General features: G+C 41.1%; 1 protein-coding gene across 1 annotated transcript in view; it reads left to right on the top strand.

Annotated features, from left to right (window-relative positions):
- vps13b (vacuolar protein sorting 13 homolog B) overlaps positions 1 to 25,866 on the top strand; it is a 324,549-nt gene that overhangs the window by 73,488 nt on the left and 225,195 nt on the right. Inside the window, exons 17-19 of the mRNA XM_008292112.1 lie at positions 609 to 793; positions 16,685 to 16,819; positions 17,968 to 18,147. Of these exons, the coding sequence (XP_008290334.1) occupies positions 609 to 793; positions 16,685 to 16,819; positions 17,968 to 18,147 (500 nt within the window). The remainder of the gene's footprint in view (positions 1 to 608; positions 794 to 16,684; positions 16,820 to 17,967; positions 18,148 to 25,866) is intronic.

The raw sequence follows: 25,866 nt of genomic DNA, 5'->3' as shown, positions 1-25,866 counted from the left end.
GTGTGTGTGTCAGATGATAAATGAGAGCATGGTCCACTGAGGTTCTGATGGACAGGGGCCTGGAGGACTGCATCGGACTGTGCTGTTACCTCATCCCCCTGAACGCTCAACTCATCAGCTTGTCATACGCACAGACTCACACAAACTCTCTCCCTCCACACTCTTGGAGACAGATGAAATGTTAAATGCGTAGAGATTCTTTTCAGGGTCAGGTTTCTGGGCTGTACATCTTTTCACATAAATCATCATCACAGTTTTGACGGAGGGGAGAGAAGGGTCGGCAAACTAAACCTACCTGCCAAGTAACTAAGGAAAGCTTGGCTCACACTTGGTACTTCTTCAATTTACTGTTGGAATGTAGTTCTACTTATTTGGCCCTTTGTGCTATCAATGAGCTGTTTTATATTGCGATGTGATATTGATGGATTTGTGGAAGTTGTGAACCATTTGTTTCCACCGGTGTCTATTTCATTCAGTGAATATTGCCGTTTATGTGCAGTTCTCTATTCTTTCATTTATTGTCGCTATACCCTGACTGTGCTTGTGTCTGTCTTACCCCATGTACTACCTTCGATCTAACCCTATGTTTCTTGTCCCTTCTCTTGCAGGAGCAAAAGGTCTTCAGTCCCTACCACAGAGTGTATTTTTGAACTTCCCCACTTCACTATACAGGCCACAAGGGCCCAGACGCTTCTGCTCCAAGCAATCTGTCAGAGCTGGACCCACAGCATGGTCAACGGAGCCCCATTGACACTCAGTGAAAGTTTGTTCAATGAGGTGTACAAAGCTCCAGGTAAGTTACTTGAGATTACCTGCTTGTTAACAGCAAATCCATTGTCCACCACAGTCCAGTTTCACAACTTTCTGATATCTGACCAAGTTAATAATGTGGGTTAATAATGTAGAGGAGGAAGGGCATGTGTTTATAATTGCTCAGTGTGGCAATAGGTTCAGTATGTGTTTTTCAGCTTTTTTCATAATGTAGTTGTTACTCTCGGGTAGCAATTATAATTCTGCAATGGCAACTCAGTCACTTGGCACAATAAAAAACACAGCAAAGATTTATTCTGTCCTTTAATGGCTCTATAGTCATAGAACAAAGAACAAACAGGCTCATCTGGTCTCTTTTAGACCATTGTATTAGATGTTAATGCATTCATTATTGTAGTTGATTTATTGAAATCTCCTTTTCCTCATAAAGTACATTTAGTGCCCTTTGTTTGTTTAGTTCTGTATAAAATAAAGCTTGTTTCTTAGTACCAGTAAATTGTAAGGAGCGATATATGGAACTGGATAGAGCTAAAAGTGATTTGAGTCTTATGAAAAGTTTTACAGTTATTTCTGAGCGCTCAGCCTGTGTGCCAGACTATCATTCATGGAAAACAAGTCAACCTGATAGTGACTAGTGAGCTAAGGGCAAATTGGCTGCAGACCCTATGCCAGGGGTCCAAGCACATATCCAAAACTTGAGATCTCCAAATATACAGGTTCACATGAGACACGTAAAGATCAACTTGTCTTGTGCCCAGTGTGGGGTACTGGACCTGCAGCTGAGGGCAAATTAAGTCTGAAACGCTTCATGTCGCCTAGATGCCTTAATGGTCAAATAATAAATTTTGCCCCTTGTTAAAGAAAGGGAGGGGAGCCTGAATTCAATAAAACAGTAGCGTTTCTCATGACGGTAGCATCTGGACAGTCCTCTGGAGGGCCTGGGATTTTCCAACTCATTAGGATCATGTTGTTTGGTATGCCGTCAACATTCTCCCTCAGCCAAGCCAGCCAAGCTACCTTTTTCACCGTTGTGTAGCCGCCAAAATTTATGAAACTGGTCTCCCGTGGAGTGAAGTCAAATATTCCTCTCCACTCATTCTGCCTTTCTCTTGGAACGGGGCTTGAATAGCGACATGGAGAAACATTTGCACATCTGGTCCATGTGCTGGCAGGTTAGAAAAAGAGCAGTGGGGGAAAGAGTTTGTACTTAGAAGGCAAACGAGTGAAGGGGAATAGGTGATGTGTTGTGTAAGTATATGTTTAGTGGGAAAAATACTCAGCAATAATTCCTATGATATAACCAAAGATGTCTAGTTCTGTATCTGCTTTTGAAATTGTGGTCACACTGTTATGCCTTAAGGAACATGTTAGCTGTCCCAATCCCTCACACTGTATGCTGTGACAATTTAAGTGTGGAGGCAAAATGGAAAAAGGGGAGCTGAAAGAAGAAATGAGTAGTGGAGTTAGTAGAGTGAATAAAATGTTGGATAAACAGTTGTGAACTTTATTTGCTGCAGTGCATCTGCCTTACAACGTGCAACCTTGTGGAATACTTTCGGTTCCTTGTGGGAAGTGTGGTTGTGTCCACACTATAATGTCATGATGGGACCTTGCCAGTTGTTCGCTGCTGGTTGCTTGTCTTCCCAACAGCTCCTCTCTGCTCTGCTTCACTTCACTTCAGTGGTTTCCCTTAACTAAGACAAACCTGGTGTCATTTTTGCAAAGACCTTAATATCATAAATCCCTAAGAAGAGCTCACTGCTTGCAGTGCTCATTACTTTACATACTTTACAGTTATCTAATGACAACAATAGGCAGTGTACAGTTAAACTACGCCACTTATGTGGTCCTCTGTTCAGTAGAAAAGCAAAGTGTTTGAAATGGTAGCAGTGGCTGCATTTTTTCTCCAGTGTGACTCGCCAGCTGACTTGCTGCAACCGTTTGTGGTAAAAGTGGCGGGTCTGTTATAACGCTCACAAGACTCAGATCTAAATCCAGATTTAAATCCTGTGTTTGTTCTTGTGTCACCAGCTAGCAGTCATCAGGCTATTGCCTGGACAAGACTGACACACTGAAACGCTGAGGTTAAATTCTGAACATGGCAAACAAAAGCTACTCATGTTGGACATATGTTTTTTTCCATCTTTGAGGAATTTGTCCTTCCTCCTTTCCTTTTGATGTTGCAGGATATTTCAATAGTGGAAGGTGTTTCATATTGAAGGTTAGCTGATAACACAGATGGTCAGTGTCCTTCGCGGGAGGGAGCTATTTGAGTATGAGATTTCATTCCCTGTCCAAAGGAAATTCCACAGTTCAGCAACGGGCAAACTCAACAGCTTTAGTTTTAATCTCAAGGTAATGACAGACTGTAAAATATTCTTCAAAATACTTAAAGCAACATTCAGAGATTTAAATTCATTGCAGCTGACTGGAACACAACTGCTAGGACTTGTAATACTTTGAGTTACTGTGGTGCTCAGTGGCAACTACAGGACCAACACAGTGCACAGCTTATGCAATGTAGCATGTGTTTCTCAATCCCACAGATGAGTGAATTCAGAAAACAAACCAGAAAATTCTATTTTCCTTCAGAATCAGACATTGTCAGTCATTGCCTACTGCATGACTAGTTAGTTTGTCACACAGCTGTCTGCAGTGTTGATTATCAGTACTGCCGTAGGGCGCGTGGTTCAGACATCAGCAGAGTTTTCTGGTGTGACACATGAGTCCAGAATCCTCCTTTGCTTTCAAGTGAAGCCCACACTAGTGTTGTATTTTATTGGTGATCCCTTTGTCTCTGGTTGTCTGGTGAAAATGGAGAGGTAATACATGTGGAGATACCGTGTATGTGTGCTTTTGTGTGTGTCAGTCAATGCAGGCACTCTCAGCCTTGTCATGCCCAAGGACGTTTAAATCCACTCTATATTTTGTCATGTTTGCTTCAAACCCTACTCTCTCTCTTGCTTGTTTTTTTTTTTTTTTTGTCACCCTGTCTTTGTATCTTTTCTGTGCAGATCTATGCTGCCAACTTTTATTTTCCCCTCAAACTCTTTTGGATTTGTCACGTCTCTGCTTTTGCTAATGAATTCATTGTCTCACACCATCTCATTTTTCTTCTTCTGATCCTACAATTTATTTTCTTTTTCTCCTCTTCTGCTGTGACTCTCAGTGGCCAGCATGTCTTATACATTCTCTTTGTTTATGCTTCCAGGATGCTTTTGTGGTTTGCAGTAGCAGCCAGAGGAGTAGCAGCAGTTGTAATAGTAGTAGAATGGAGCCAGTAATTCCTGTCTACCACTGCTTCTAGCTGCTACTAACCTCAGATTCAGCGACACACTGACCACAGTGACCTCCCACACATTACTCGAGTCTACATGCATTTGTGTGTGAGTGTACAGCGTGCTGTGCAGAGCATGGCGAGTGTGTGTCTGATTTTATGACTGGTAAATTGTAAGCTGCACAGATGGTAACAGTGAAATCTAAAAAGAAGTCATATGGCTGAAGTATTGATAAAATAATAGATTCTTTGGTCTGTACATTGCCATGAGTGCACTGAATCTCCGTTTTCATAAGATATTCTTTTCCCTGTTGATGATAACTTTGGTCGATGCAGTTATATTCGTACACAGTGAAGAATCACAGGGAGTGTTAAGACCTGCAGACGGACCATTGTGGTTACAGGAAAATAACTGTCTTATCTTTTGTCCTTGCATTCTGAAAATTGGTATAAAATATTGGAAATATGACTTTGTTCACTGTCTACATATTTGTGTTTGTGTGTACTTGTCCACTTTCCTGCTTACATACAGAACTGTGTGTAAATAGAAAATTAGACAACAGTTTTAGGTCAATGTGTCTGTGACATTCCAGAAAACCCATCAGATAACAAATAGACTAAGATGCTCCAGTCTGGGAGTACTTTTAAATAAGTCATTATAGAAGATGGATGATTTTGCCTACCAGTTATTTTAAACAATGGCAGTGGTACAAATGCTACACGGCTTGTTTTTTCCTGCAAGGGAGTTGTAGAGAGTAGTATTTAGTAGAAATGTAGGCCAGTGCTTTTAACTTTCTACAGTCTAAACTCTTTCCATGTAGTAAAAAAAGTTTAAAGCATAGTTTTTGTCCCAGCATTGCTTGCCGGTGTTAGTGTTTTGTGAAAGACAGCATTTGAAAGACAAAAGATCAAGGTATTTTAAATTAGCATAAAATTGGCATTTCCCCTAGTGATGGATTCAGCTATAATGCAGCTACCACAGCTGGTTTTCTGGCCACAGAGCTCTTTGGTGGTCTGGAATAGTCAAGAAGAGGGGGGTCTGGTAGAAGTTGGTTGGTGGTGGTGGTCACCAGCCGTGCTCTAGATGATTGCTGGGTGATATATGAGCTGTGACATAGCTTTAGAATGACAGATATAGGGGAGAAAGAACAGAAGAAGAGGAAGAGAGAATGAACGATATAATGAGCGGAATGAAAAATGAAAGAGAAAGGGAATATAAAGGTTGGAGGGAAAAGTGACACAAAGAAGGAAATAAAGAGACTGAGAGTGTGGGGCCGGCCTCAGTGCCCAAAATTACAACTGGCCATTGGTTTGCTTTATTAAACCCAGCTCTAGTACCTAATTGAGTGTCAGGTTAGGCACATGCGCAAAAAGATGTGCATATGCACAGATACATACACAGATACATACACAGATACATGCCCAGCTTCGTCTCCAATGGATCCTATGTGTTTTTCTGAACTTGCACCATATGATCCCATTTAAGGCAAATGATGGCAGGAATGTTTGGATATAGCCGGCCATGCTCTCATTGCATAGCAACTAGAAGCATGTAGATAATAGTAGTCAGGGACGTGTGCTCTCACTCATAGCTGTATCATTATTAAAACAGGTCCTTTGTTTTTAGTTCCCCCTGCACTTACAAAGTGTGTGTGTGTGTGTGGTGGGGGTGGTTGGGGGGAGGAGTTAAGGACAAAAATCCCAAAATTTGTGTAAAAAAAAAACAAAAAAACTCAAACATATTCAAGCTCACGTTAAGGTGACTTATTTATACTTTTCTTCACACTGATATTTCCCATTGCTTGGAAACAAATGTGATCTCCTAGAACATGTCAACAATAGATGTTACGCATTTTTGCACAGCATGAAAAAGGCTGCTCCTGTCATGGCCAGCAGTTCACATCCCTGTGATCTAAATGCCTTCAAGAGTATGAGCCTGACGCAAATCCCCCTGTGACGCTGTGGCACAATAAGTGTCGGTAATAGCTCTGTGTTATTAGAGGGGAAAAAAGTGTCCATTTTATTATCACTCCTTCCCCTCTGTCATCTGATCCCTGATTTGTTGTCCATTCAGTGTTGTCCGGTTCCAGAATTTACTCGCCTTTCTTCTCTCCTTCCTTTTCCCTCTCCTTTGTATTTCTCTCTTGTTGGTTATTAATGCAGCTGTTGGTAGCAAAGTCGTGGCCATGAGACTAAGTAGGGGAAATTGCGGTCCACTCAGTTTTTCACTGTTTTCTGGTGCAGATGACATGGCCTTCTTCCTCACAACCTTAATGTTCCTCATCTATTAATCAAGACAAGCCAGAGGAACATGCAGCTTTTACCCTGTCATATAATGAGCCCAAACACTTAGCTCATGGAGATTGTTTTGATAGTCCTTTTCATTGTTCTACAGTGAAAGTGAAAGAAGGAAGGACAAGAGCCTTTTTTATGGTCTGTGGTTGTCACAAATGTCAGTGAAGAGATGGGAAGCTTAATGAAAACCCTGAGATGTCTGTTTCAGCGTGGCCTGGCCCCTCACTCAAGCATCCATACTTCTTTGAAGAGGTAACTTATTGGTTTGAGGGAAATTTCTGCCTGTCTACTTGTCTGCTTCACGGATTGACATCAGGACAGGAAGAAAGCAGTAGGGAAAGGAAAGAAAGAGGGCTTTTTCATCCATATGCAACCTTATTTCTGACATTAAAAACACGTTGTGTCAGCATCAGAGAACCGATAAATAAATCTTGGATGGAACTTGAGACGGTTCTTGTCAATGAAAACTTCAATGAGCTACAGACGGCCCTCGCTCGACTCCTGGCAGATTGTGATGATGTTTTAAGTCAATCCAGACTCAGGCCTTCCCTGCTTTTCTTTTGTCTTCGTGAAGCTCTCCACTCTTTCTCCGTTACTCGCTGCAGTCCTGAGCTAATGAGAGAAGCCAGTGGAGTCGATGCAAAACAGAAGTTTGTTGTGTTGTTCCACAATTAGGCTTTGGATTACATGGAAATTTATATGGTTAATGGGATGAGAGGAACATGAAGGGCCTGAGGTCTGCTCTTCCATCAAATAACATCTCCAGTCAACTTTCATCAGACAACTGCTTTGCACATGCACACACAGACACAAAACACACACACATCTCCCTGTCAGAGTTGGGTTAGTGACTTCAGACACTCATCGGGGGACATCAGACTTGTCATTTCTTACCATCATTCTTCATTCATCATTCTTCTTTTCCACACACCGTGCACTAGGCTTCTGGCGAACGAAATCAGAAAGAAATCAGAAGTTAACTGAAAGTGCGCCAAGGATTTTCTCCCCCCAGTTTGTTTGAATAGTAGCCCACTTTTCTGTCATGGGAAATAAGATGTGATTCCAGGCATGTTGGAGAACATGGATGATCCCAGTACAGGATCTGGAAGCCTGAGTTTTCAATCCAACTTTTTAGTTTTCTTCTCTGATATGAATCATGGATGGTTTCTCAGAGGCATCATCCCATTTACTACTAAATCCAATATACCATTGGCACAGTATAGTATTTAAATTGGTTGTTGATCTAGAGATCTATCATGCTTTTTTGAAACCTGGTTGTTAGTTGAGTGTGACAGTTTAGTTAACTGGCCACGTATGGGTAGGGCAAACTCTCTGGAGATAAGAGGTTTTGCCTTTTTTAGAGCTGGAACATTCGACTCATCTCCCCTGTGGAGGTTAAACTGAAATATGATATGAAAACCCCTGTAACTGTGGTTTACGGAGCATTAACGTGGTAATGCTTTCAACAGACCCCAAGGTGTGCAGAGTATCTTAAGGTATAGATTGTTGTGTTGCACATTACAGTCGAGGATCTGCATTTATAGATATACTTATAGATTGTAAAAAAAAATGGAATAAAGCCAGTAGAGTTGAGACTGAATAAACAAGACTTTATTATGTTGAGAAGGTAAATAATATAGTGAGGAATAGCAATCATAACGCATACATATAGCATTGCATAATGAATAAGAAAAACTGTTAATTTGACAACTTGTTAGGTTGCTTAATAGCAAACATGTTTAAAATGTTTAAGGACGCACAGCAAAGAGCATCACTGAAACATGAAACAAAACGCACTGTAAGTATAATGAGCTTTAAAGTACCCACAGCAGACTGTTCCCAGTGTAACCAAGCCCTGAATCAATGACAGCCCCAGATAAATCTGTTTGTATTTATGTCATCTAGTAGTGTCTGCAGAGCTGGCTCCCTGCTGTGAGCCAACGGTCCCATCTAAGGGTAGTGACTAGTGCCGACTGAGCACATAGCTCCACGTCACAGGGCCATAAATTTCCAGTGCAACTCCCACTGAAGTGCCTCAGCAGCACCAAAACCCCAGTCACGTCTTGGCTACCACCACACACAGACACAGTCAGCCTCTGCAAAGCTGAGACATAAATATTGATCTCAGTGGATTATTGATAAACAAGAACGCTCTGCTCATTTTCTCTTTAATTCTCTCCCATAAGGCAAGTGGAGAGGGCAGGAAAAAGCCTGAGAAAGAGAGCAAGCATGAATTATAGACACAGAGATCTTTAGAGTCAGAGAGAGGGAGCAGTAATCCAGAGTTGCATTTCACCAACGGAGGGCCTGGTTTAGTGTCATTAGCTGTGGTCTGTAGTTTTGAACATCTCTTATGGTGGAACCACACTGGCATTCAGTGCTGGCTTCTGCTTCAAAGCTAGAATGCCCCTGTTTCTTGCGCTAACCAAATTTGTCAGGGCAGCATTAGGCTGGGGATATGGGAGATTGAGAGGCAGGCCCTCTCATCCAGAACTGTGTTTTAATGGCCTATCTCACCACCAGCTAATCATCTCCTTACAAGTGGCAATGCGGGAATCGTCTATGTCATAGCACATGTTTCTCTATCACTCTTAGCACATCTCTCTCTCTTTCTCTCTCGCTCTCTCTCGCTCTCTCTCGCTCTCTCTCTCCCTCTCTCTCTCTCTCTCTGTCTGTCTCTCTCTATCATTCTTAGCACATCTGTCTCTCTCTCTCTCTCTCTCTCTCTCTTCCTCTCTCTCTCTCTCTCTCTCTCTCTCTCTCTCTCTCTCTCTCTCTCTCTGTCTGTCTCCCCCTCTCTCTCTGTCTCTAATCGTTCTCGCTCTCATCTTTCTCACTTCGTCTATAACTCTTACTTTGCATCTCTTCTGCCCCACCCCCTTCACTGTCTTCCAAACCTCAATGCCTAGGCACATTAGTGTTGGCCAAATTGCTTCCGCATGAAGACTCCTTAATTGTGGTAATTCGGTGGCAAAGAGAACCACAGTTTGAATGTGTAGAGAACATGTGTCACTGCTTTAGTGGGCAGACAGAAAGGCAGGCAGCACCTGGAGGGGATTGAAATCATGAAAATTAGACCCCCAGCTTCTGCTACCACCAGCACTTACACCCCATCACTGTCTTTATACCATGACCATTATAGGCGGTGAATACCACTTGCACACACCACCACCACTATAACCTCTATTCAGTGTTCTGGAAGCAGCTTAGTTTGGCTTTTCTCACAGGGAAAAGCCTTTCTGGGTGTGTAGACACTTGTTTGCTCGCCTCTTTCTGTTTTCTGTCTCTCCACCCAGCTGCATTGTGAGGGTTTTGTTTTAGTATAAAATTTTACCTCCTTATGCGTAAGTGTAGAAGAATTCACTGTTGATGGAGTTTTTTTATGGACTAGAATAAGCTGAACCCTGGCAGTGGGCCTGCATGTGTTTGTGGTTATTTAGCAGTGGTAGCCATTGCTGCTCATGTAAAGTGTTCAAGCCCTTCATTTATCTTGAAACAGCTGTTGCTGTTATTCGAATCTAAGATGTATCCCTTCCTGTGTGCAAATAAAGTTTTCAGGCAAATACTAAACCCAGGATGCAAAGTCTTGTGACACCAAATTTATTGGAACTGCTGGCATTCATTGACTGTACTCTGGTTTGCTGTTTTTGTCAGGTGCTGGGAGAAAGAAGAATACATTTTTTTAATGCAATGTAACAGTCTCTTCAGATAAACTCTGAACATTTAATCCATTCCAAAAGGTAACTGTATGTTTTTAATGTCTATTATATCCTAACAATTTGTTTCTCGTAGTGTAGAAATTAGATTTTTTAAAGTTGTCTTTATTTTAGACTTGTTTGTATACTGACAAAACTAAACTGCTCCCTTCTCAGCTTTAAAAGCAGGACACACCGCGACTGGTTCACCTTGTCTGTTTTCTTGTCCTACTCTCTCTGCATGTGTCTGTATTTTTGCTGTGTGTCAGTTCTGGGCAAGGTGCCAGCAGACCTGCTCCTACTTACTGCTTCAACTTCAGCCCCTCCTGACTTAGGAGAGACAGTTATTGTTTCTGCATCAGCTCTTAATGGCTCAGCTGGCTGCTTTCAGGCTACCCAACTTGTCTATGTCTACCTCTTTTTCTGTCAACCCCCTAGCTGCTGTGGGCCCATTGCCAAACTTGCAGGTTTTAGTACTTTAGGGTCTTTTTCCTTCTTTGTCTTTCTCTGTCCTTTTACCTGCTCATTAAGGTTTGGCAATAATGTACATCTTCCTGTCAACCATTTGACATCACATATTAAACTGGTCATCAGTGCATGGGGTGCATAACTGCATAGAGTGAAGGTATAATAGCTTGATTGAAAACACAGCTTTACTAGTTGTCATAGCCATCTTGCTTTTTGAATATGCTTTACCTTTTCTCTCTTCATATTTGCTTCAGCCTTTTGCTGATGTTATCTTAGTATGTAGTGTAGTCATGTAGTGGCATGATCAGTTGTAGTAGGCAACAAGCAGTTGCCAGGTATTGTCGGTTGCTGGGCCTCGGCTCTAGCAGTACCTAATGGCTCCTGTGGATGTTTCCTGAAGCTTGAGAGTACATACTCAATAAAGAATTTTCATACAGAGGAGGCCTTCTTTGTGGCTCATCTGACATGTTTGTTTCCATGGAAATGCCTTTGCCCATTTGCTGAAATACCAGAGCAACTTGGGAAAAAAAGTGAAAATACTTTTAAGGTATTTTAGTGAATATAAGCAATAGAAGCACTGTACTTTAGTTTGAAATTAGATTTGCTTGGTCCGGCATTATAGGCAGACAACTTTCCCATACCATTCCTCAAAGCAGTGAAAGCAGGACATGTTGGAATGTGGAAAGCATGGCTTTCAAGTCTGCAGATGTCCTGCACACACACACACACACACACACACGCACATACATACTGAACCATGTGCACGGCAACTATTGAGGTATGCAGAAACCAAAAAAGCAGCCTCCACTTCCCATAACGTGTGTGTAGAAGTGTGTGCGTTTCTTTTTTTTTTGTCAACTTTCTCTATCCCTTAGTATTTCTTTACTGACTTTCCAACTCTCCTTCCCTTGGTCGTCTCCCCACTTTCTCATCGGTGTTTAGTATGGCAAATCCAGCTGCCCACGGTTGCCCTCTCAGTGTTTGATGGAGTGCCATAGCCTCTGGCCCCGCGCTGTGTGTTTATGTACTTCTTGCACCTGCCTTTGCTTGACGAGTAACAGCACCACACACATTCACTCACTCGGTCACTCAGTCACACACAGAAACACACAAACACCCACGTCTGGTTGTAATACACACACTAATGCACCTTACACACATAAAACACACTGAATACCACTGTTCAAGCCGGCAAACTACCAACCCTTGTGTTTTTACTCTTCCTGTGTACCCCACATTTTTATAGTCTAACAGCTGGACAAAACATTGTCCAGAGCCCCCCCATGCAACAACCACCAAGCCAGCAGGTGCACCGTGCCCTTTAGGACATCTACGTGGGCAAGGGGCATATGTTATAGTGATACCCCTGGTGCCATTTATCAAAGAGCAAACAGAGTAGAGGGAATGGCCCCTGTCATGTTCCAGATTGGTTTGCACTTTTAACATCTCCATCTTTTCCTGACTCTAGGGAGCAGTCAGTTCGTGCGCAGGGCTACTCATCACTGTTGCTGTCATTTTTCCTTCAGTGCTGTTTTGAAAAAGGCCAAATGGTCACTGGATCTGGATATCCATTCCCTATGATGGGCTGTTCTTTCAGGGTTGATGGGTCATGTGTTTTTAGGTTCACTGAGGCACACTTAATAATGTGGCCAACAGTCTGGTTCAGTCCTTTTATGGCAAATGCATATAGTTATATTGTTTCCAATGGGAGAAGGGAGCCTAGTTTTATGTAGTGCCTATGTCATTCTCTATCTTTCCCTCTGGACTTGACTCACATAGAATGATCCCAAAAATCTTTGTGCTGAGTGTATGCTTTCATATTTTTCTGAAGCTACATGGAAGCTATATGGCTTATTAAAAGTGCAATACACACTTAGCATGCATGAGTGGGAGGGAAATTTAAATCAAAAAGACTGTCTTCTAAATGCTTTAAAATTACATTAGTTTTCTATACAACATGCTGATCATTTTGACAATTGTGTCATGTGTTTACAGTTGTTATACAAGGTATACACCATGCTCCAAATTATTATGCAAATTATATTTTTCTTTGATTTTCCTAAATAGTCAATGCAAATGACAGTCAGCATAATTTTTAAGTCATCATCCGTTAGAGTATAATTCAAATGTTATTGAACAAAGCTCCCAATGATGACAGTATTTTTTTCAAAAATAAAAAACTTTAAATGGCCTGTTTCCAAACCTTTTTGTAGTTTTTAAGGACTTGAAATTGTTCTTTGATTTTGCGGCTTTGGGGGTTCTTTTTTCTTGAATTCAAAGGTTTTTTAATTCGGAACCTTTTTACCGGTTCAGTTTCCTTTTTATATTGGATTCCTTTTTTTGTAGCAGCTTCACAATTCTTGCATCCATTAAGTTTTTGGAGAGTTTCTGCTTGAATTTCTTTGCTGGATGTCAGAATAGTCTCCCAGAGCTGCTGTTTGGATGTGAACTTCCTCCCACTCTCATAGATCTTTTGCTTCAGGATGCTCCAAAGGTTCTCAATGGGGTTGAAGTCAGGGGAGAATGGTGGTCACACCATGAGTTTCTCTCCTTTTATGCCCGTAGCAGCCAATGATGCAGAGGTATCCCTTGCAGCATGAGATGGTGCATGGTCATGCATGAAGATAATTTTGTAACGAAAAGCTCGGCTTTTCTTTTTGTACCATGGAAGAGAGTGGACATTCAGAAACTCCATACTTTTCAGAGGTCATTTTCACACCTTCAGGGACCCTAAAGGGGCCGACCAGCTCTCTCCTCATGATTCTGGCCCAAAACATGACTCTGCCACGTCCTTTCTGACGTCGTAGCCTTGTTGGGACATGGTGGCTGTATACCAACCATCCACTACTCCATCCATCTGGACCATCCAGAGTTGCACGGTACTCATCAGTGAACAAGACTGTTTAAAAATTAATCTTCATGTATTTCTGGACCCATTGCAGCCGTTTCTGCTTGTGAGCACTGGTTATGGGTGGCCGAATATAAGGTTTATGCATAACTGCAAACCTCTGAAGGATCCTACACCTTGATGTTTGTGGGACTCCAGCGGTACCAGCAGCTTCAAATACCTGTTTTCTGCTTTGTAATGTCATTTTAGCAGCTGCTCTCTTCATCCGATGTATTTGTCTGGCAGAAACCTTCCTCATTTTACCTTTATCTGCATAAACCCGTGTGTGCCCTGAATCTGCCACAAATCTCTTAACAGTAGGGTAATCACATTTCATTTTTCGTGCAATATCTAAGGTTTTCATACCTTGTCCAAGGCATTCAACTATTTGATGTTTTTTGGCAGCAGAGAGGTCCTTTTTCTTTTCCATATTGCTTGAAAATTGTTGTTTTGTTTATTATTTTGGACGTTCTTTTTTTTTTCTTTTTCCTTTAATTGGGCTCACCTGGCAAACTAGTTGTCAGAGGTGTCTGAGATTGATTTCAGTGATCCAAAGAGCCCTGAGACACAATACCATCCATGGGTTTAATTGAAATGCAAAAAATGTTATCTTTATGATGCTTACATGCAATTTGCATAAAAATTTGGAACGCAGTGTATAATTAGTAATAATAGTGCTTTAAAAAATACAAGCAATATTTTATGCATGTACATACTGTAATTCTGTTTCTTATTTAACCATACTGCTAAATTTATGTACAGTCACTTTGCACCTCTGAAACATTTTCGTGTGTACAGTATTTGTTGTCAGTTCGATATTTTACTTTATTATTATCTCGGCATATTTCATTAAAAAAATTTTTTAAATATAGTTTTATTTATCCTATTTTAACTGCCACATGGCTGCTACTACTACTATTATTACTACTACTACTACTACTACAGTACTACTGTTCTGTGTCTAACAACTCCACGTGCCTTGTATTGCCCCCAGGGGACAAATAAAGTTTTCTGAATTGAATTGAATACAACAAACTGTATTACACTGTGATTAGACAGTGGTTCCAAGAGAAAGATATTCATTGAATTTGAACTGTGGAGGTAGTCCCCCAGCTGCTTTGGTCCTAAAAACAGAGGACGCTAGTAGGGACAGGTATCCAAAGCCATAGCCAGACATGCAGCTTTACTCTGCTTGACCCACAGATTTAGGTAGGAGGCAGAGACAGAAGGAGGGTTTTTAACGTTACCATCTTCCAACGCTTATAGAGGGCCTCTCAGACAGCAGGTGAAGAGGTTGATGGGTAATTTGTCTGAAATAGGGAGAGGAGGGAAGTCAGTGGTTAGGGAATTTGGCAATTTCCAGTAATTCCCTTGGTTAAATGTGCTATGTATATGTGTCCACTCAAATCTTGCCCATAACCACACCATCTGCAGCTTTACATTTAAACTATATTTGAACTATTAGTTGATTGGGATTAACAGCCAAACCAAACCAAAATACTATATAATATGGGGGTTTAGAACAATGCACCCAAGTCACCTTAGTTTATGTAAGTCCAGATTTTGGATTACCTAAATAAGGAAAAAAAGTAGATTTTTAATGATAAAAAATCTATAATACAATGGCAAATAGGCAGTAGATGTGAATGAAAGAAAGCTCTTGGAAGTCCAAGCTAGTTTTTTTTTTCTTGTTGCCTCAGAGACTGTTGCCAAATGTACTTTTCATAGCCTCTAGTAGCACCGCTCATCTGTGCCTTATTAATACAATACCTTCTCATTCACCAGTAGGCAATAAATCCCTGGTGTCCAATCCATGTTTTTCATTTGTTATTCATCAGTTTTTATGTGTTTGTGTTTATACAGAACATTTTTGTGCTGTTGGTTCTGCCTTTTTGGCTTGTTGATCTCAGTTTCACTAGACCAGCATGTGACAGAAAAAGCCCCACTGAGTTGTAAACTCGATAAGAAAGTGCTGTGGATGCTTGTATGAAAGGAAGTGCTATCACTGTACGATGGGCTTATTTTGAGAAGTAAAGCCTTATTGGAACAGGTGATGTAAGAATTCAATGTGATTCCCTTGGACAGTTCCAGCTCACTGGAAGAATGTAGCATGTGATGGATGGATCCTTCTCTCCTCGCTCAACAGGCGGTTTGGCACAGAACTCCCTTAACTGCACAGTATCTTTTAGCCATCCAGCTATTTCTCCCTCCTCCTCCTGTTATGTGTTTGAAATAGCCTCTCACTATAGAAATAACATTGACATATCATAATAGCGGGTATGTAACACCCCCACCCTAACTAAGCCCCCCAGTCCTTGCCACAGTACACGCAGTTTCATTTTTAAAGATGGAACATGGAGGGTTCTTCCACATTGGGCTGCCATCAAGAGAAATAATCACAGAGTGAATAACACTTGAGGCTCCTGTGATGTAATGCTGGCGCGAGGCGAGTTGTAGTTGACACTAAGCTGGATGCAGGCATGGCTAAATTGGATATTGTTTTGGAAAGATATATCCTTTCTATTGGCTATTATTCATACTCCTAAAAGTCCCTATTCTTTAACTTAAAATGTTGAAGTCATTCAATTCAGTGGATTTACTGGGAGCTTGTAAAACATTTAGAACAAGCACATGACAATTTAATGTTTTTTATCTCTTTTAACATCCTGCCGAGTCACATCTTAGAGAACAACATGGCTGTGATGTTGGGACTTTGCTGTGCTGTGTCCAAAGTCTTATGAGTGCGCTGTAAATGTTTTCACAAGAATCTTTAGAAATCCACAAAAATTAAAACACAAATTAAATGAAAATGTGACCCGTGGACTTTTTCAGACTACGCCAGCTTGTACGCAGATAAATAGGTTGAAAAAAAAGTTTAAATATGGTCTGGTATGGTTTGTATCAAAACTTAGTAGACAGGTGCAGATAAATGTGTATTATGCATTATAGTGAAATTTAGATCACTACTTTGTGGACTGTACACTTCGGTTTTAATAAAACAATTACAGCTCACTCTAACATGTTAATGTGTTTTTGTTTGACACATTTATCGCGGTATAGAGCCACAACAACAGGTTCACTTTGGAAACAGAGGGCACCCTGTGTTCCTGCCAGAGCACAGAGCTTAGATAAACACACACTCTTCCTGCTGTTGGTGATATCTATGTTTCAGAGCACCTGGTTGGTCAAGAACAATTAAAGGCCAATAATGTGTTTGACGAAGTCACAGAAGCGGCGGTTAAACCTGACGGACTGCAGTTCATTTTCACTTTTTTTCACTTTTTTTATTAGGTGTGAAATATCCAGGCCCGTCACCGACTCTCGAAGGCTCGGTCCAAAACCTGGAGCTGAAGTTCTGCAGCCGTGCGACGGTGAAATGCGCCTCAGGAACTGTGGGAGCTGTAAAAGTGTGCGCCAGGACCCCAGGTGTGTGCAGCTGTGCCCTGTTAAAACTTTACTGCCTGTGTAGGAGGGAAAGAGTGAGACAGACTAGACTCTTCTTTTACTTTCTTTAACTTATACTTTTACACACTCCACTCTGTCTTTCTCTCTCTCGCTTTCTTCTGCTCAACCTTTATCTTGATTTCTTTCCAACTACATGATTCAGTTGCTGTTTTCTCCCAGGACGCTGTCATTGGGCTTTGGCCATGTCTTTGATGGCAAGGATGTTATTGGAACTTGTGTCATAGCACTCAAGTTCACAAGGTCAAACTTCACATATGATGGCGGGCAGATTACAAGATCTATTGCAGCTGTCAATATAGAAACAAAGAAAAAAGCATGCTCAATTAATTTCTTATTTCAATATTAACATCTATTCAGGATAACATATTGCAGACTTGATGAGTTAGAACAGAGTAACTATATAGCCACTGCCACAGGGACAGTTAACTTTTGCTCATTTACAGTAGATTGTTCTGTTGAGCATGTCAAAAAAAATGTATAAATGAAATGAAATGTGACTACAAAGGTTAGTAGTATTGTCAACTTGCAAAAATTGTAAATGTTCATCATATTCCTGTTGGTCAGTTTTACCATGTGATGTTTGTTCTTTTTGTCAGAACATTTTGTCTGACATGTTTTGTTGTGATTTTTATATATTTTTTTATTTAACTCTCTTCTTCATAGATGATATGGCATCTTTGTTGTCTTTCTGTGAAGACCCAAAAAGCTAATGGACAGCATACTTTAATTGATGGCAATTTCTGCACTTTTGTAAACATAGTTGCTTTATGATTAAGTGTTTTGGCTCAAAGTGACCTCAATATTTTGCCTGCTCTTCGTATTATTTTCTTTGGCAACTATGGCAACTTATTCAGTTTTACAGTCAGAAAAGGCTAAGCTGATAATCACTGTGACTGAACCAAAATTTCTTCATTTTAACTTTACTTGAGTCACAACGTGATTAAAATACAAAGGATGTTTTTTCATTAATGAAACGTTAAAGACAAGCGCTTTCTTTTCCATTTGAGATATCATCTTGGTCACTTTTTGAAGGAAGACCTTGTCATTTGTAAATGTGAATAATTTTGATCAGATTTTGTTAACTAGATGTTATAACTCTTTTCTTTCAGGTTCAGGAGAGGGAGTGAAGGAGAAGCTGGTTCCTCTGATTCAAGGCCCATCTGACACCAAAGAACTCCATATGAGTCGCTGGCTCAATGAGATTCGCAAGCCTGAATCTTTGCTGGCCCCAGACCTGCTGGCATTTTCTGTTCAGGTCCCTCAGCAAGAAGACGATTGCAGGAACTCAGGTAAAAAGTGTTGTTGTTTATTTAAATTAACACATTATCTACCCTCCTCTATTTCCATCACCTCTGTGAAAGCACATTGCCCTGTACAGTATTTTTGGAATCAGAGTCCTCCACTCTTTCGTTTTTTTGGGGGTTTTTTTAAGCTAATTTTGTGGTTGTGGTTGTTGTGTTTTGATTTTTTGGACACACTGATGGTAAATATTCCATCTCGGCTATTGGTCTGCATTTGTTCAGATTGTCATATTTACTTCCTCCCTTACTGCCGTACAGTTACTTGTTAAGTAAAGCCGATAAGTGTTTTCTACTTCACTGTCCTTAACATCAGGGTTGGCAACTTGTATTTTCTGTACAGGCAGCATGAGCTCTCTAAACAGCAGTTAGCTTCTGTCAACGCTGGGCTGAGCTGGCTAACAACAGCCAGCCACTTGAGGATTGCTGTTGACGGCTGCTCTGATGTCAGGTTGCAGTTTTTGATTGCGTCCCTAGACCACAGATTATATTTCTTGTGTCAGCATGAGAGTGTGTGAGTGTATGAATGTGTGTTTAGAGGGAGGGTATGGCATTATACAGTAGTCCTTCCAAAGGACTTCAAATACAATTCAGATTCCAAACTTTAAAGTTCTGTAGCAGTTGATTTCTTTGTATATTGAATGATACGGTGGCCCAGAAGTGTTACAACAAAACAAAAGCCACAACACAACACAATAAGCCACAACACAACCAAATTAACCACAACACTACAAAATTAACCGCAACACAACACAACGGCTGCAACGGAAGTTGTTTCTTTTTTAACCCGGAAGTTGTACTGTGAAGTGCGCAACCACACGAAGTGGGCAGAAACTGGAGATTGTTTGAAACAACTCAAAAGTAAGTAACATACTGATGGCAAATAGTGTCCATTAATCTCTGTATGCGCTTTTAAAGCGGTTGTTAACTTTGATTAACAAATAAAGAGTCATTGCTTGTTTGACTTGTTAATGCGGACACTTCCGCTGCAAAGAACTTCCGTTGTAGCCGTTGTGTTGTGTTGCGGCTTATTTTGTAGTGTTGCGGCTAATTGTGTCATCAGTAACCTCTCACACCTGCAACTAGTTCTTTGGGCAACCATACTTTTGTCCTACGAAAGACTGTTACCTCTTGAAGTAGATATACTTGACAATCTTTCCGATTTCATGATCTTCAGTTGCTCCCACATCTTTAAAAGCCCAGAGAAGGTGATTCTTTCAAGGTCTGAAAGTACATTCCATGCTGTTCCCTGCAACCCCCTCCCATCCCACAGCAGATCTGGGAAGTCTGGGGTGACAATGTAAAACAATACACCTCCAGTATTTGTTTTCAGTGTTGTCTTCAGAGTCACAACAGTACATCACTTTTAATATGGGGCTACAGAGATTCATTGTGTGGCCTTGACTTACGTAAACCCCCTACCCAGGCCCTGAATCATATCAGGGCCCTGAGCCTTAAACATGTCAGAAGTGAGATGTACATAGAGTTGGCCTCAGGTGGTTTCAGACTGTGAGGAGAAGATACAGCTGCAGCTAAGGGTGTAGTGAGGCAAGAGGATAAGTACAATTTAAAGACAGCAGATTTGGGAGGTCATCCCTAACCAGGCATTCCTTTACTGTTTGATTATTACCTATTCAATTAGTATCCAATTTCTAGTGTACTGAGTGCCAAGACGCTGCCATAAATTAAAACTGCAAGGGAAGCAAAACTTAGATTTCATAGGTAACTCATGGTTTGATTAATGTGGGGACAGTCAGTGAATAAATACCCTGAAAATTGCACCGACATAAAAGTAGATTTTAAACGCAATGTTGTATTTCTGACAGGGGATTGTTCTACCGTTTATAGCCTCACAGACATAGATAGATAATTTTAGGAACTCTGATAAATTCTATTTAGTCCACGGCCTCAGACTATTACTTTGATTTAGAGAGCATATTATTTCAACAAAGCAATGGCTCATAAAGACAGTACATATTTTTAAATATTAAAACCTGATCTGAACACAAACCAGAAGACCAAAAGGAAGTGAAAAGAGCGGGAGAGAGAAAGAAGATGAAGGTGAAAAGGAGGTGGGGGGCTGACTCCCAGAAGCACTGGATATATCTCCAGCAGATGTGGAGCAGTGTAGGCCTGCACTGCCTCATCACTGCCTCTCTTCTTTTTTCTTGTCTTCTGTGTTTAATGTTCTTTGTTTCTTGCTTCCTTTATTTTCACTGTCTGCATGTCTCTGTTGTCTCTTAACATGTCTGGCTTCTTCCCACATATACAATACTTTCTGTCTTTCCTTTTTCCCATGTTTATGCATCTGCCTATTTTCTTTGTTTCTCTGAAATCCTATAAAATATTAATTTCTCATTTGTTCATTTTTATTTATTTCATTTCACTAAGAACTGTAGGACTCTCTCACCCATGCATGTCCGCACACATACGCATAACATCAGCATTTGTGCCAGAAATCTTTCTTTTATCTGTAATATACCTGTCAATATAGTCAAAGCTGGAGACAGCAGCCATGCTTGACATTAACAATTTCACCAGACTGGAACATTTCTCCCTCTTTCTGTGTATGTGTGTTGTGTCAAACATGCTTCTGAAGGAAAATCTTCTAGAGTTAGTGTGTGTGTGTGCAGGCATTTTTGGGTGTCTACTTATAGGTCTGTGTTTTGTATAGCGGTCAGGCTTACATCAAAGCCTTCGGTCAGTCCACATGTCCCATGTCCCTGCTGTCATCCGGAGGGTGACTGGGAGCCTGTTAGAGCTGTGCTAATGGAATGATGGATGCAACGCCTCATTCAGCCAGAGATGAAAGGTGGCGTAGCACCACTCTAAATGGGCTGCACCCTTTGCTCCCATAGGGCCGCCTCAGAGGCTCAACATTTTGTGATCATGACATTTCGGAATTGTTGGAACATTTGGCCTTGGCATCTAACACATTTTATTCATCCCATGTGGTTCTGTTGATTCCATTTTGCAAATTCTTCAAGTGTGATCATTATACATCGAGCACAGCACTGGGGTAGGAGAGTAAGAGAAACACTAGCTCTTACACCATACCCACACTGAAAACATTACAATATAATGATCTACAATCAGCTTTTTTAAAATTCTATTATACATCTGATTAGTTGCTTCTGGTTTCTGTATGAACACAACACAAGGCATAGCAGTGCTGTGAAGTCCGTCTGCTCAAGTCTCAAAGCATAATATTTATTTAAAGAAGGGGGAGATTTTTGGTAATCGACATCAAGCTGCTAGCGTGTAGTCAGTAAGTGTTTGAGTATATATACTCTCAAGACATGGTGCTTTCACATACATTTACCTTAATTTGTGTTTTCATGTTTCTGTGTATTTGATTGACTGCAGTTGATTATAAGCTGAGAGAAGTCTAGCTTTTAGTGTTTCCCCTCTGGTCATGTATGTGTGATCTCTGTGTTGCCTCATTTCTTAGAAGTTGTGACAGGCTCTGGAAATCACCAGCACTTTCCTTATGGATCCTTTAATTCATCCCAGAAGCCATTTCCTCCTTTCCTTACATTTTTTTAGATTTTTTTTGGAGCTTAGGAAGGCCCTTATCTCTGAGGTCGCTTTTGATAGAATATATTTGGTCTAATTGACAGATTCTGTACTAACATTTCTAGAGCATGTGTGTCTGGACATCTTTCTACTATACAGTTGTCTGCATGAAATATTTTCGAACAATCCTCAAAGCACATTGGGGGAATGTTCATTTTCACTGTGCCGAAGTAATGATAGTTTAAACAACGGAATTCGTAGTCCGGCATTTGAATTGCAACTTTGACACATGTTTTAATCTTGTCTGTATCTCTCTGGCTCATTTTAATTCTTTCATGCAAGTTAGTTCAACGAGATGAGTAGCTTTCAAATACGGCCAGTGACATCTGTTTTCTGTCTAATTGTTTACCAGTAAATTAAAACAAAATTCCAATTTACTTAGAAAACGAAGCGAGTGGGTTGGATGGCTAGGGGTGGCGGTTGGAGGGAGTCCCTGTACACTTGTAGAACTCATGCAGATCCAGACTAATGTGTTTTCATTTAACAAAGTTGAGGTTGGAACATTCTAATAAATTAAACACAATTAAAGGCGTGGGTTTTAACGCAGAAGAACTAAGCAGCTCTGCTTTGAAATGTCGTCTTTTATAGATCCAAAGGGGTAGAGTAATTTCATATCTTGCCATTAACCCTTTGCATTACAAAGTGACGGTCCCACATGATTTCTCCTAATTGAGCAGTCTGTCCAGATGGATTCAACAATGATAGGGTTTTTTTGGCAGAGGCAGTTTCTTTTTCATTTTTTCTCCTTTTAAAAGAACCAAACATGATTCATGTGTGCTCCGTTATGACGCATGAATAATGAGAACTCAATGCCAATATTAAATAACGTTAAAAAACAAAGTGAGCGATGAAGCAAAGAAATGGAAGCAAGCAGGGCAGCTGGAGGAGGAGTCAGTCAGAGTTGTGGAGCTTAGGGGGTGAGGTAGTTGCTTTTAAGTCACAGCAGGCAGCAATTCAGGTTGGCAGCCAGGATCAGAAGGGCACAGGTTTGTCTTCCACATGGGCCCAGCTGAGAGCCAGGGACATGTCATCATTCACTAGCACACACTGGGCCTGGTGCCTCTGGTATTAGATCTATAAATTATTTGTGAATTTAATCAGAGTAGAGCAGTGCCTTAAGGATCACTAGGACCAGAAATCCTTGGCCATGTCCTGCATAATGACCTGCCGGGCTACACTGAGTGTAAATTATCAGTGGAACTCAAGAGACAGCTTGATCATTTTGATCCCTGGACAGTGGCTGGCTGGCTGGCTGACTATCCTCCTTGGCTTGGTCTTGGGGCTGTCATTGCTGATGGATGGGAAAGACTAAGGGGGCCTTGGATGGGGCCAGCGTGCAGGAGTAGAGGGCTAGAGGGCGTGTGAGGAGCTGGGGTTTATGTCGAACCTCGGGGCATGCGGCAGCCTGCAGGTGTCTTCCCCCCCCCCGGCACACTCACACACCCTTCACCACTGTGAGTTTCACCAGAGGAGGAGGGGCCAACGGGTCGGGTGGGCTTTATGATCATAGAGAAGACAAAAAGAGAGAGAGAGAGAGAGTGAGGGATAGCATGTGTTTTCCCCAGGCACGCCAGCAGCTGCGAGACAATGATTTATGCTTTTCTCAGAACTCTGGGATCTCAAAATGTTACATTTAATCAAGCACACTGAGAGCAGAGCAAATGTTAAAGATGTTCCCTATAAAGCCCTCCAGTTTTGATCTCTTTACCATACCATGGGAGCTGTGGGAATAGGGGAACAAAGTGATCTTTAATCTCAATTTTAACATATTGGAGGGAATTATGAAAGCTACATGGAATTAATCATTTGAGAATTCCCAGGGTGCTGTAATACTGAACATATTTAGTTCCCTAATAGATATTAAAGCTGTTTTCTCCTCAATTACTGTTTTCAAATTAGACAGATGGAAAGAAGAAACTTTTTAGGGTGTTTATGCAGGATTAAGTCCACTCTTCAAAACTGATTTACACTGTTTACATGGCAACATATTCAATATACAGTCATTTTAGGCAAATGGTTGCTACTTTTACATTGCATGTATTGTTACTTGTTTATTTGGTGACACATCCATACAGCTCTTTATACACATATGAGGATTTTGTGTATGTGTCCTGAGAGACCTGTCCATAGCAGTCAGAAACAGGTGGGATCCTACAGTACTCTGGTTCTGTGGACTCTAAGACTAATGAGAGCAGGTGGGAATGAAGCGCCACCTGACTTTGATCTGACCATTTCACATAAACACACATATATGTATGCAATTACACTCATTTGTTAGTGCATGCACATGCACAAGTGTGCATATACATAGAAACAACTGCAAATGCCCTCTTTGCCGTCTCTCTGAAACCATAGCCTTTGAATGGGTTGCACTGACACCCTAGATGGGGTGTGAACTGAAGTGGGATCCCCCCTGGTAGCCTCCTCCATTACAATCTTTCAAAGGCCTGCTGTACTTTCATACGTTCATCTATCATGCTCTATTCCCCTCCTTTGCATGTGTTCACTCACTCCATAGAGTGTTAAATCAACAGTTTGGCTTTGTCTCAGGCAGCAGCTTGATGGCTTTAAGCTGCTGCCTGAACTTTCTCTGGCTGATAGATCTACAGTAGACAAAATGGTACTAAAAATACATTTATTGTACATGCTTGTGAGAAACCACAAGAGACAATTTATTAATCCAGTCTGGTAAGTGAAGCTTGGACCTGGCCAATATTTAATTGTGACTAACCAACTGAATGAGCGACAAACATCTACTTTTGGTAATGACTGGAAGTATGCTTCTATACAGAAATTAAATAGAGAGCAAAAGAAAGTAATATACCACGTACATTCTGAGATTTAACATTGTTGGTCCAGCTTTTTGCCATTCACAGATTAAAATTGGTCCACACACTCAACTTTAGATTCAATTCAAGGACATGAAACTAAACCATAAGAGGTCATTCCATTCATTTATTTGTTTAAGCACCCTGTAACTTCCTCAACAGTCTGTTTAATCTTCAAGGCAGCCGCTCTCATCGTGTCTCGTCAGTCTGTGTATTTGTGTGTGTATGTGTGTGAAGCAGGGCAGGTAATGTGGAGATTAGACCCGAGGGAACCCACTCAGAGCTGGCTATTGAGGTCAATCACGGCCCATTACTGGAGCTGTTCATCTGTGAAGTGTTGGGCTACTTAGGCCACTCTCACAGTGCTTAAAGCCTGACTGGAGTGTGAGGCTGAGAGACGGCCGTAGAGATTGGGTACAAAGGGATGATGGCTGAGGCTAGAGATGGGGTAAGGTTGGAGTGTGACTGGGGTTAAAGCTGCTGCTAATGCTAGCCTCCACTCTTACATGATATCACAGCTCCCATGCGGCCATTTGGCACTGGCCATTCTACATCCTTCCTGAGAATGGTTCTGTTTATTTCAGCCACAGATTCAAAATGGACAGAGGTTGGAGATTGTACACACACTGGGGAGTAAATGAGAGTAAATGACACTCAAGTGGTCACTGTGTGGAAGCTGGCCATTGCAATGCTAAAGTAACAAAATTCACCAAACACATCATAAAAACATACTAATTTGGCAGCTAGGAGATGAGAACCATTATACAGTCAGTATTACACAGACAATACAAGAGCAGATAATGCTAACAGTTATCGATTATAAGGAATTACTGGATATCAACAGGTGGTGGGGGTTCCCCCCATATGCTCGCATTATATGTATATGTGTGTGTGTGTGTGTGTGTGTGTGTGTGTGTGTGTGTGTATATAGCAAGTGAGTCAGACAGAGATGAAAATCTAGATATAGCCTTTGAGTGTAAAGAGAGGTCATCTTGGGTCACTGCTATTTTACTTCTAATAGTTGTTGTCTAGGAAGGGCAGGGTCAGAGGGAAAAAGAGGCAATTAGCCTTTTTGACTGTGTGAAAGTGGAGACGATAGTAGCTAATCAGTCTCATTAAGGTGTCTTTGCAAGACTATAATGGCAGTGAAATTATCATTTTTTATTACAGTCGGCATGAACCTTATTTTCTGCAAGAAGGCAGTAAATTTTAAGATGCCATGCACAGTGCGGTGCTAAAGTTGTTGGAATAACTGAAATATACATGCAAGGCAAAAGTCTCAGCTGAAATGTATTGATGTTTATGT

This window comes from Stegastes partitus, unplaced genomic scaffold, assembly GCF_000690725.1.
Source record: "Stegastes partitus isolate 25-593 unplaced genomic scaffold, Stegastes_partitus-1.0.2 Scaffold18, whole genome shotgun sequence".
In the NCBI taxonomy this organism is placed as follows: Eukaryota; Metazoa; Chordata; class Actinopteri; family Pomacentridae; genus Stegastes; species Stegastes partitus.
This window is presented reverse-complemented; position numbering and strand designations above follow the sequence as displayed.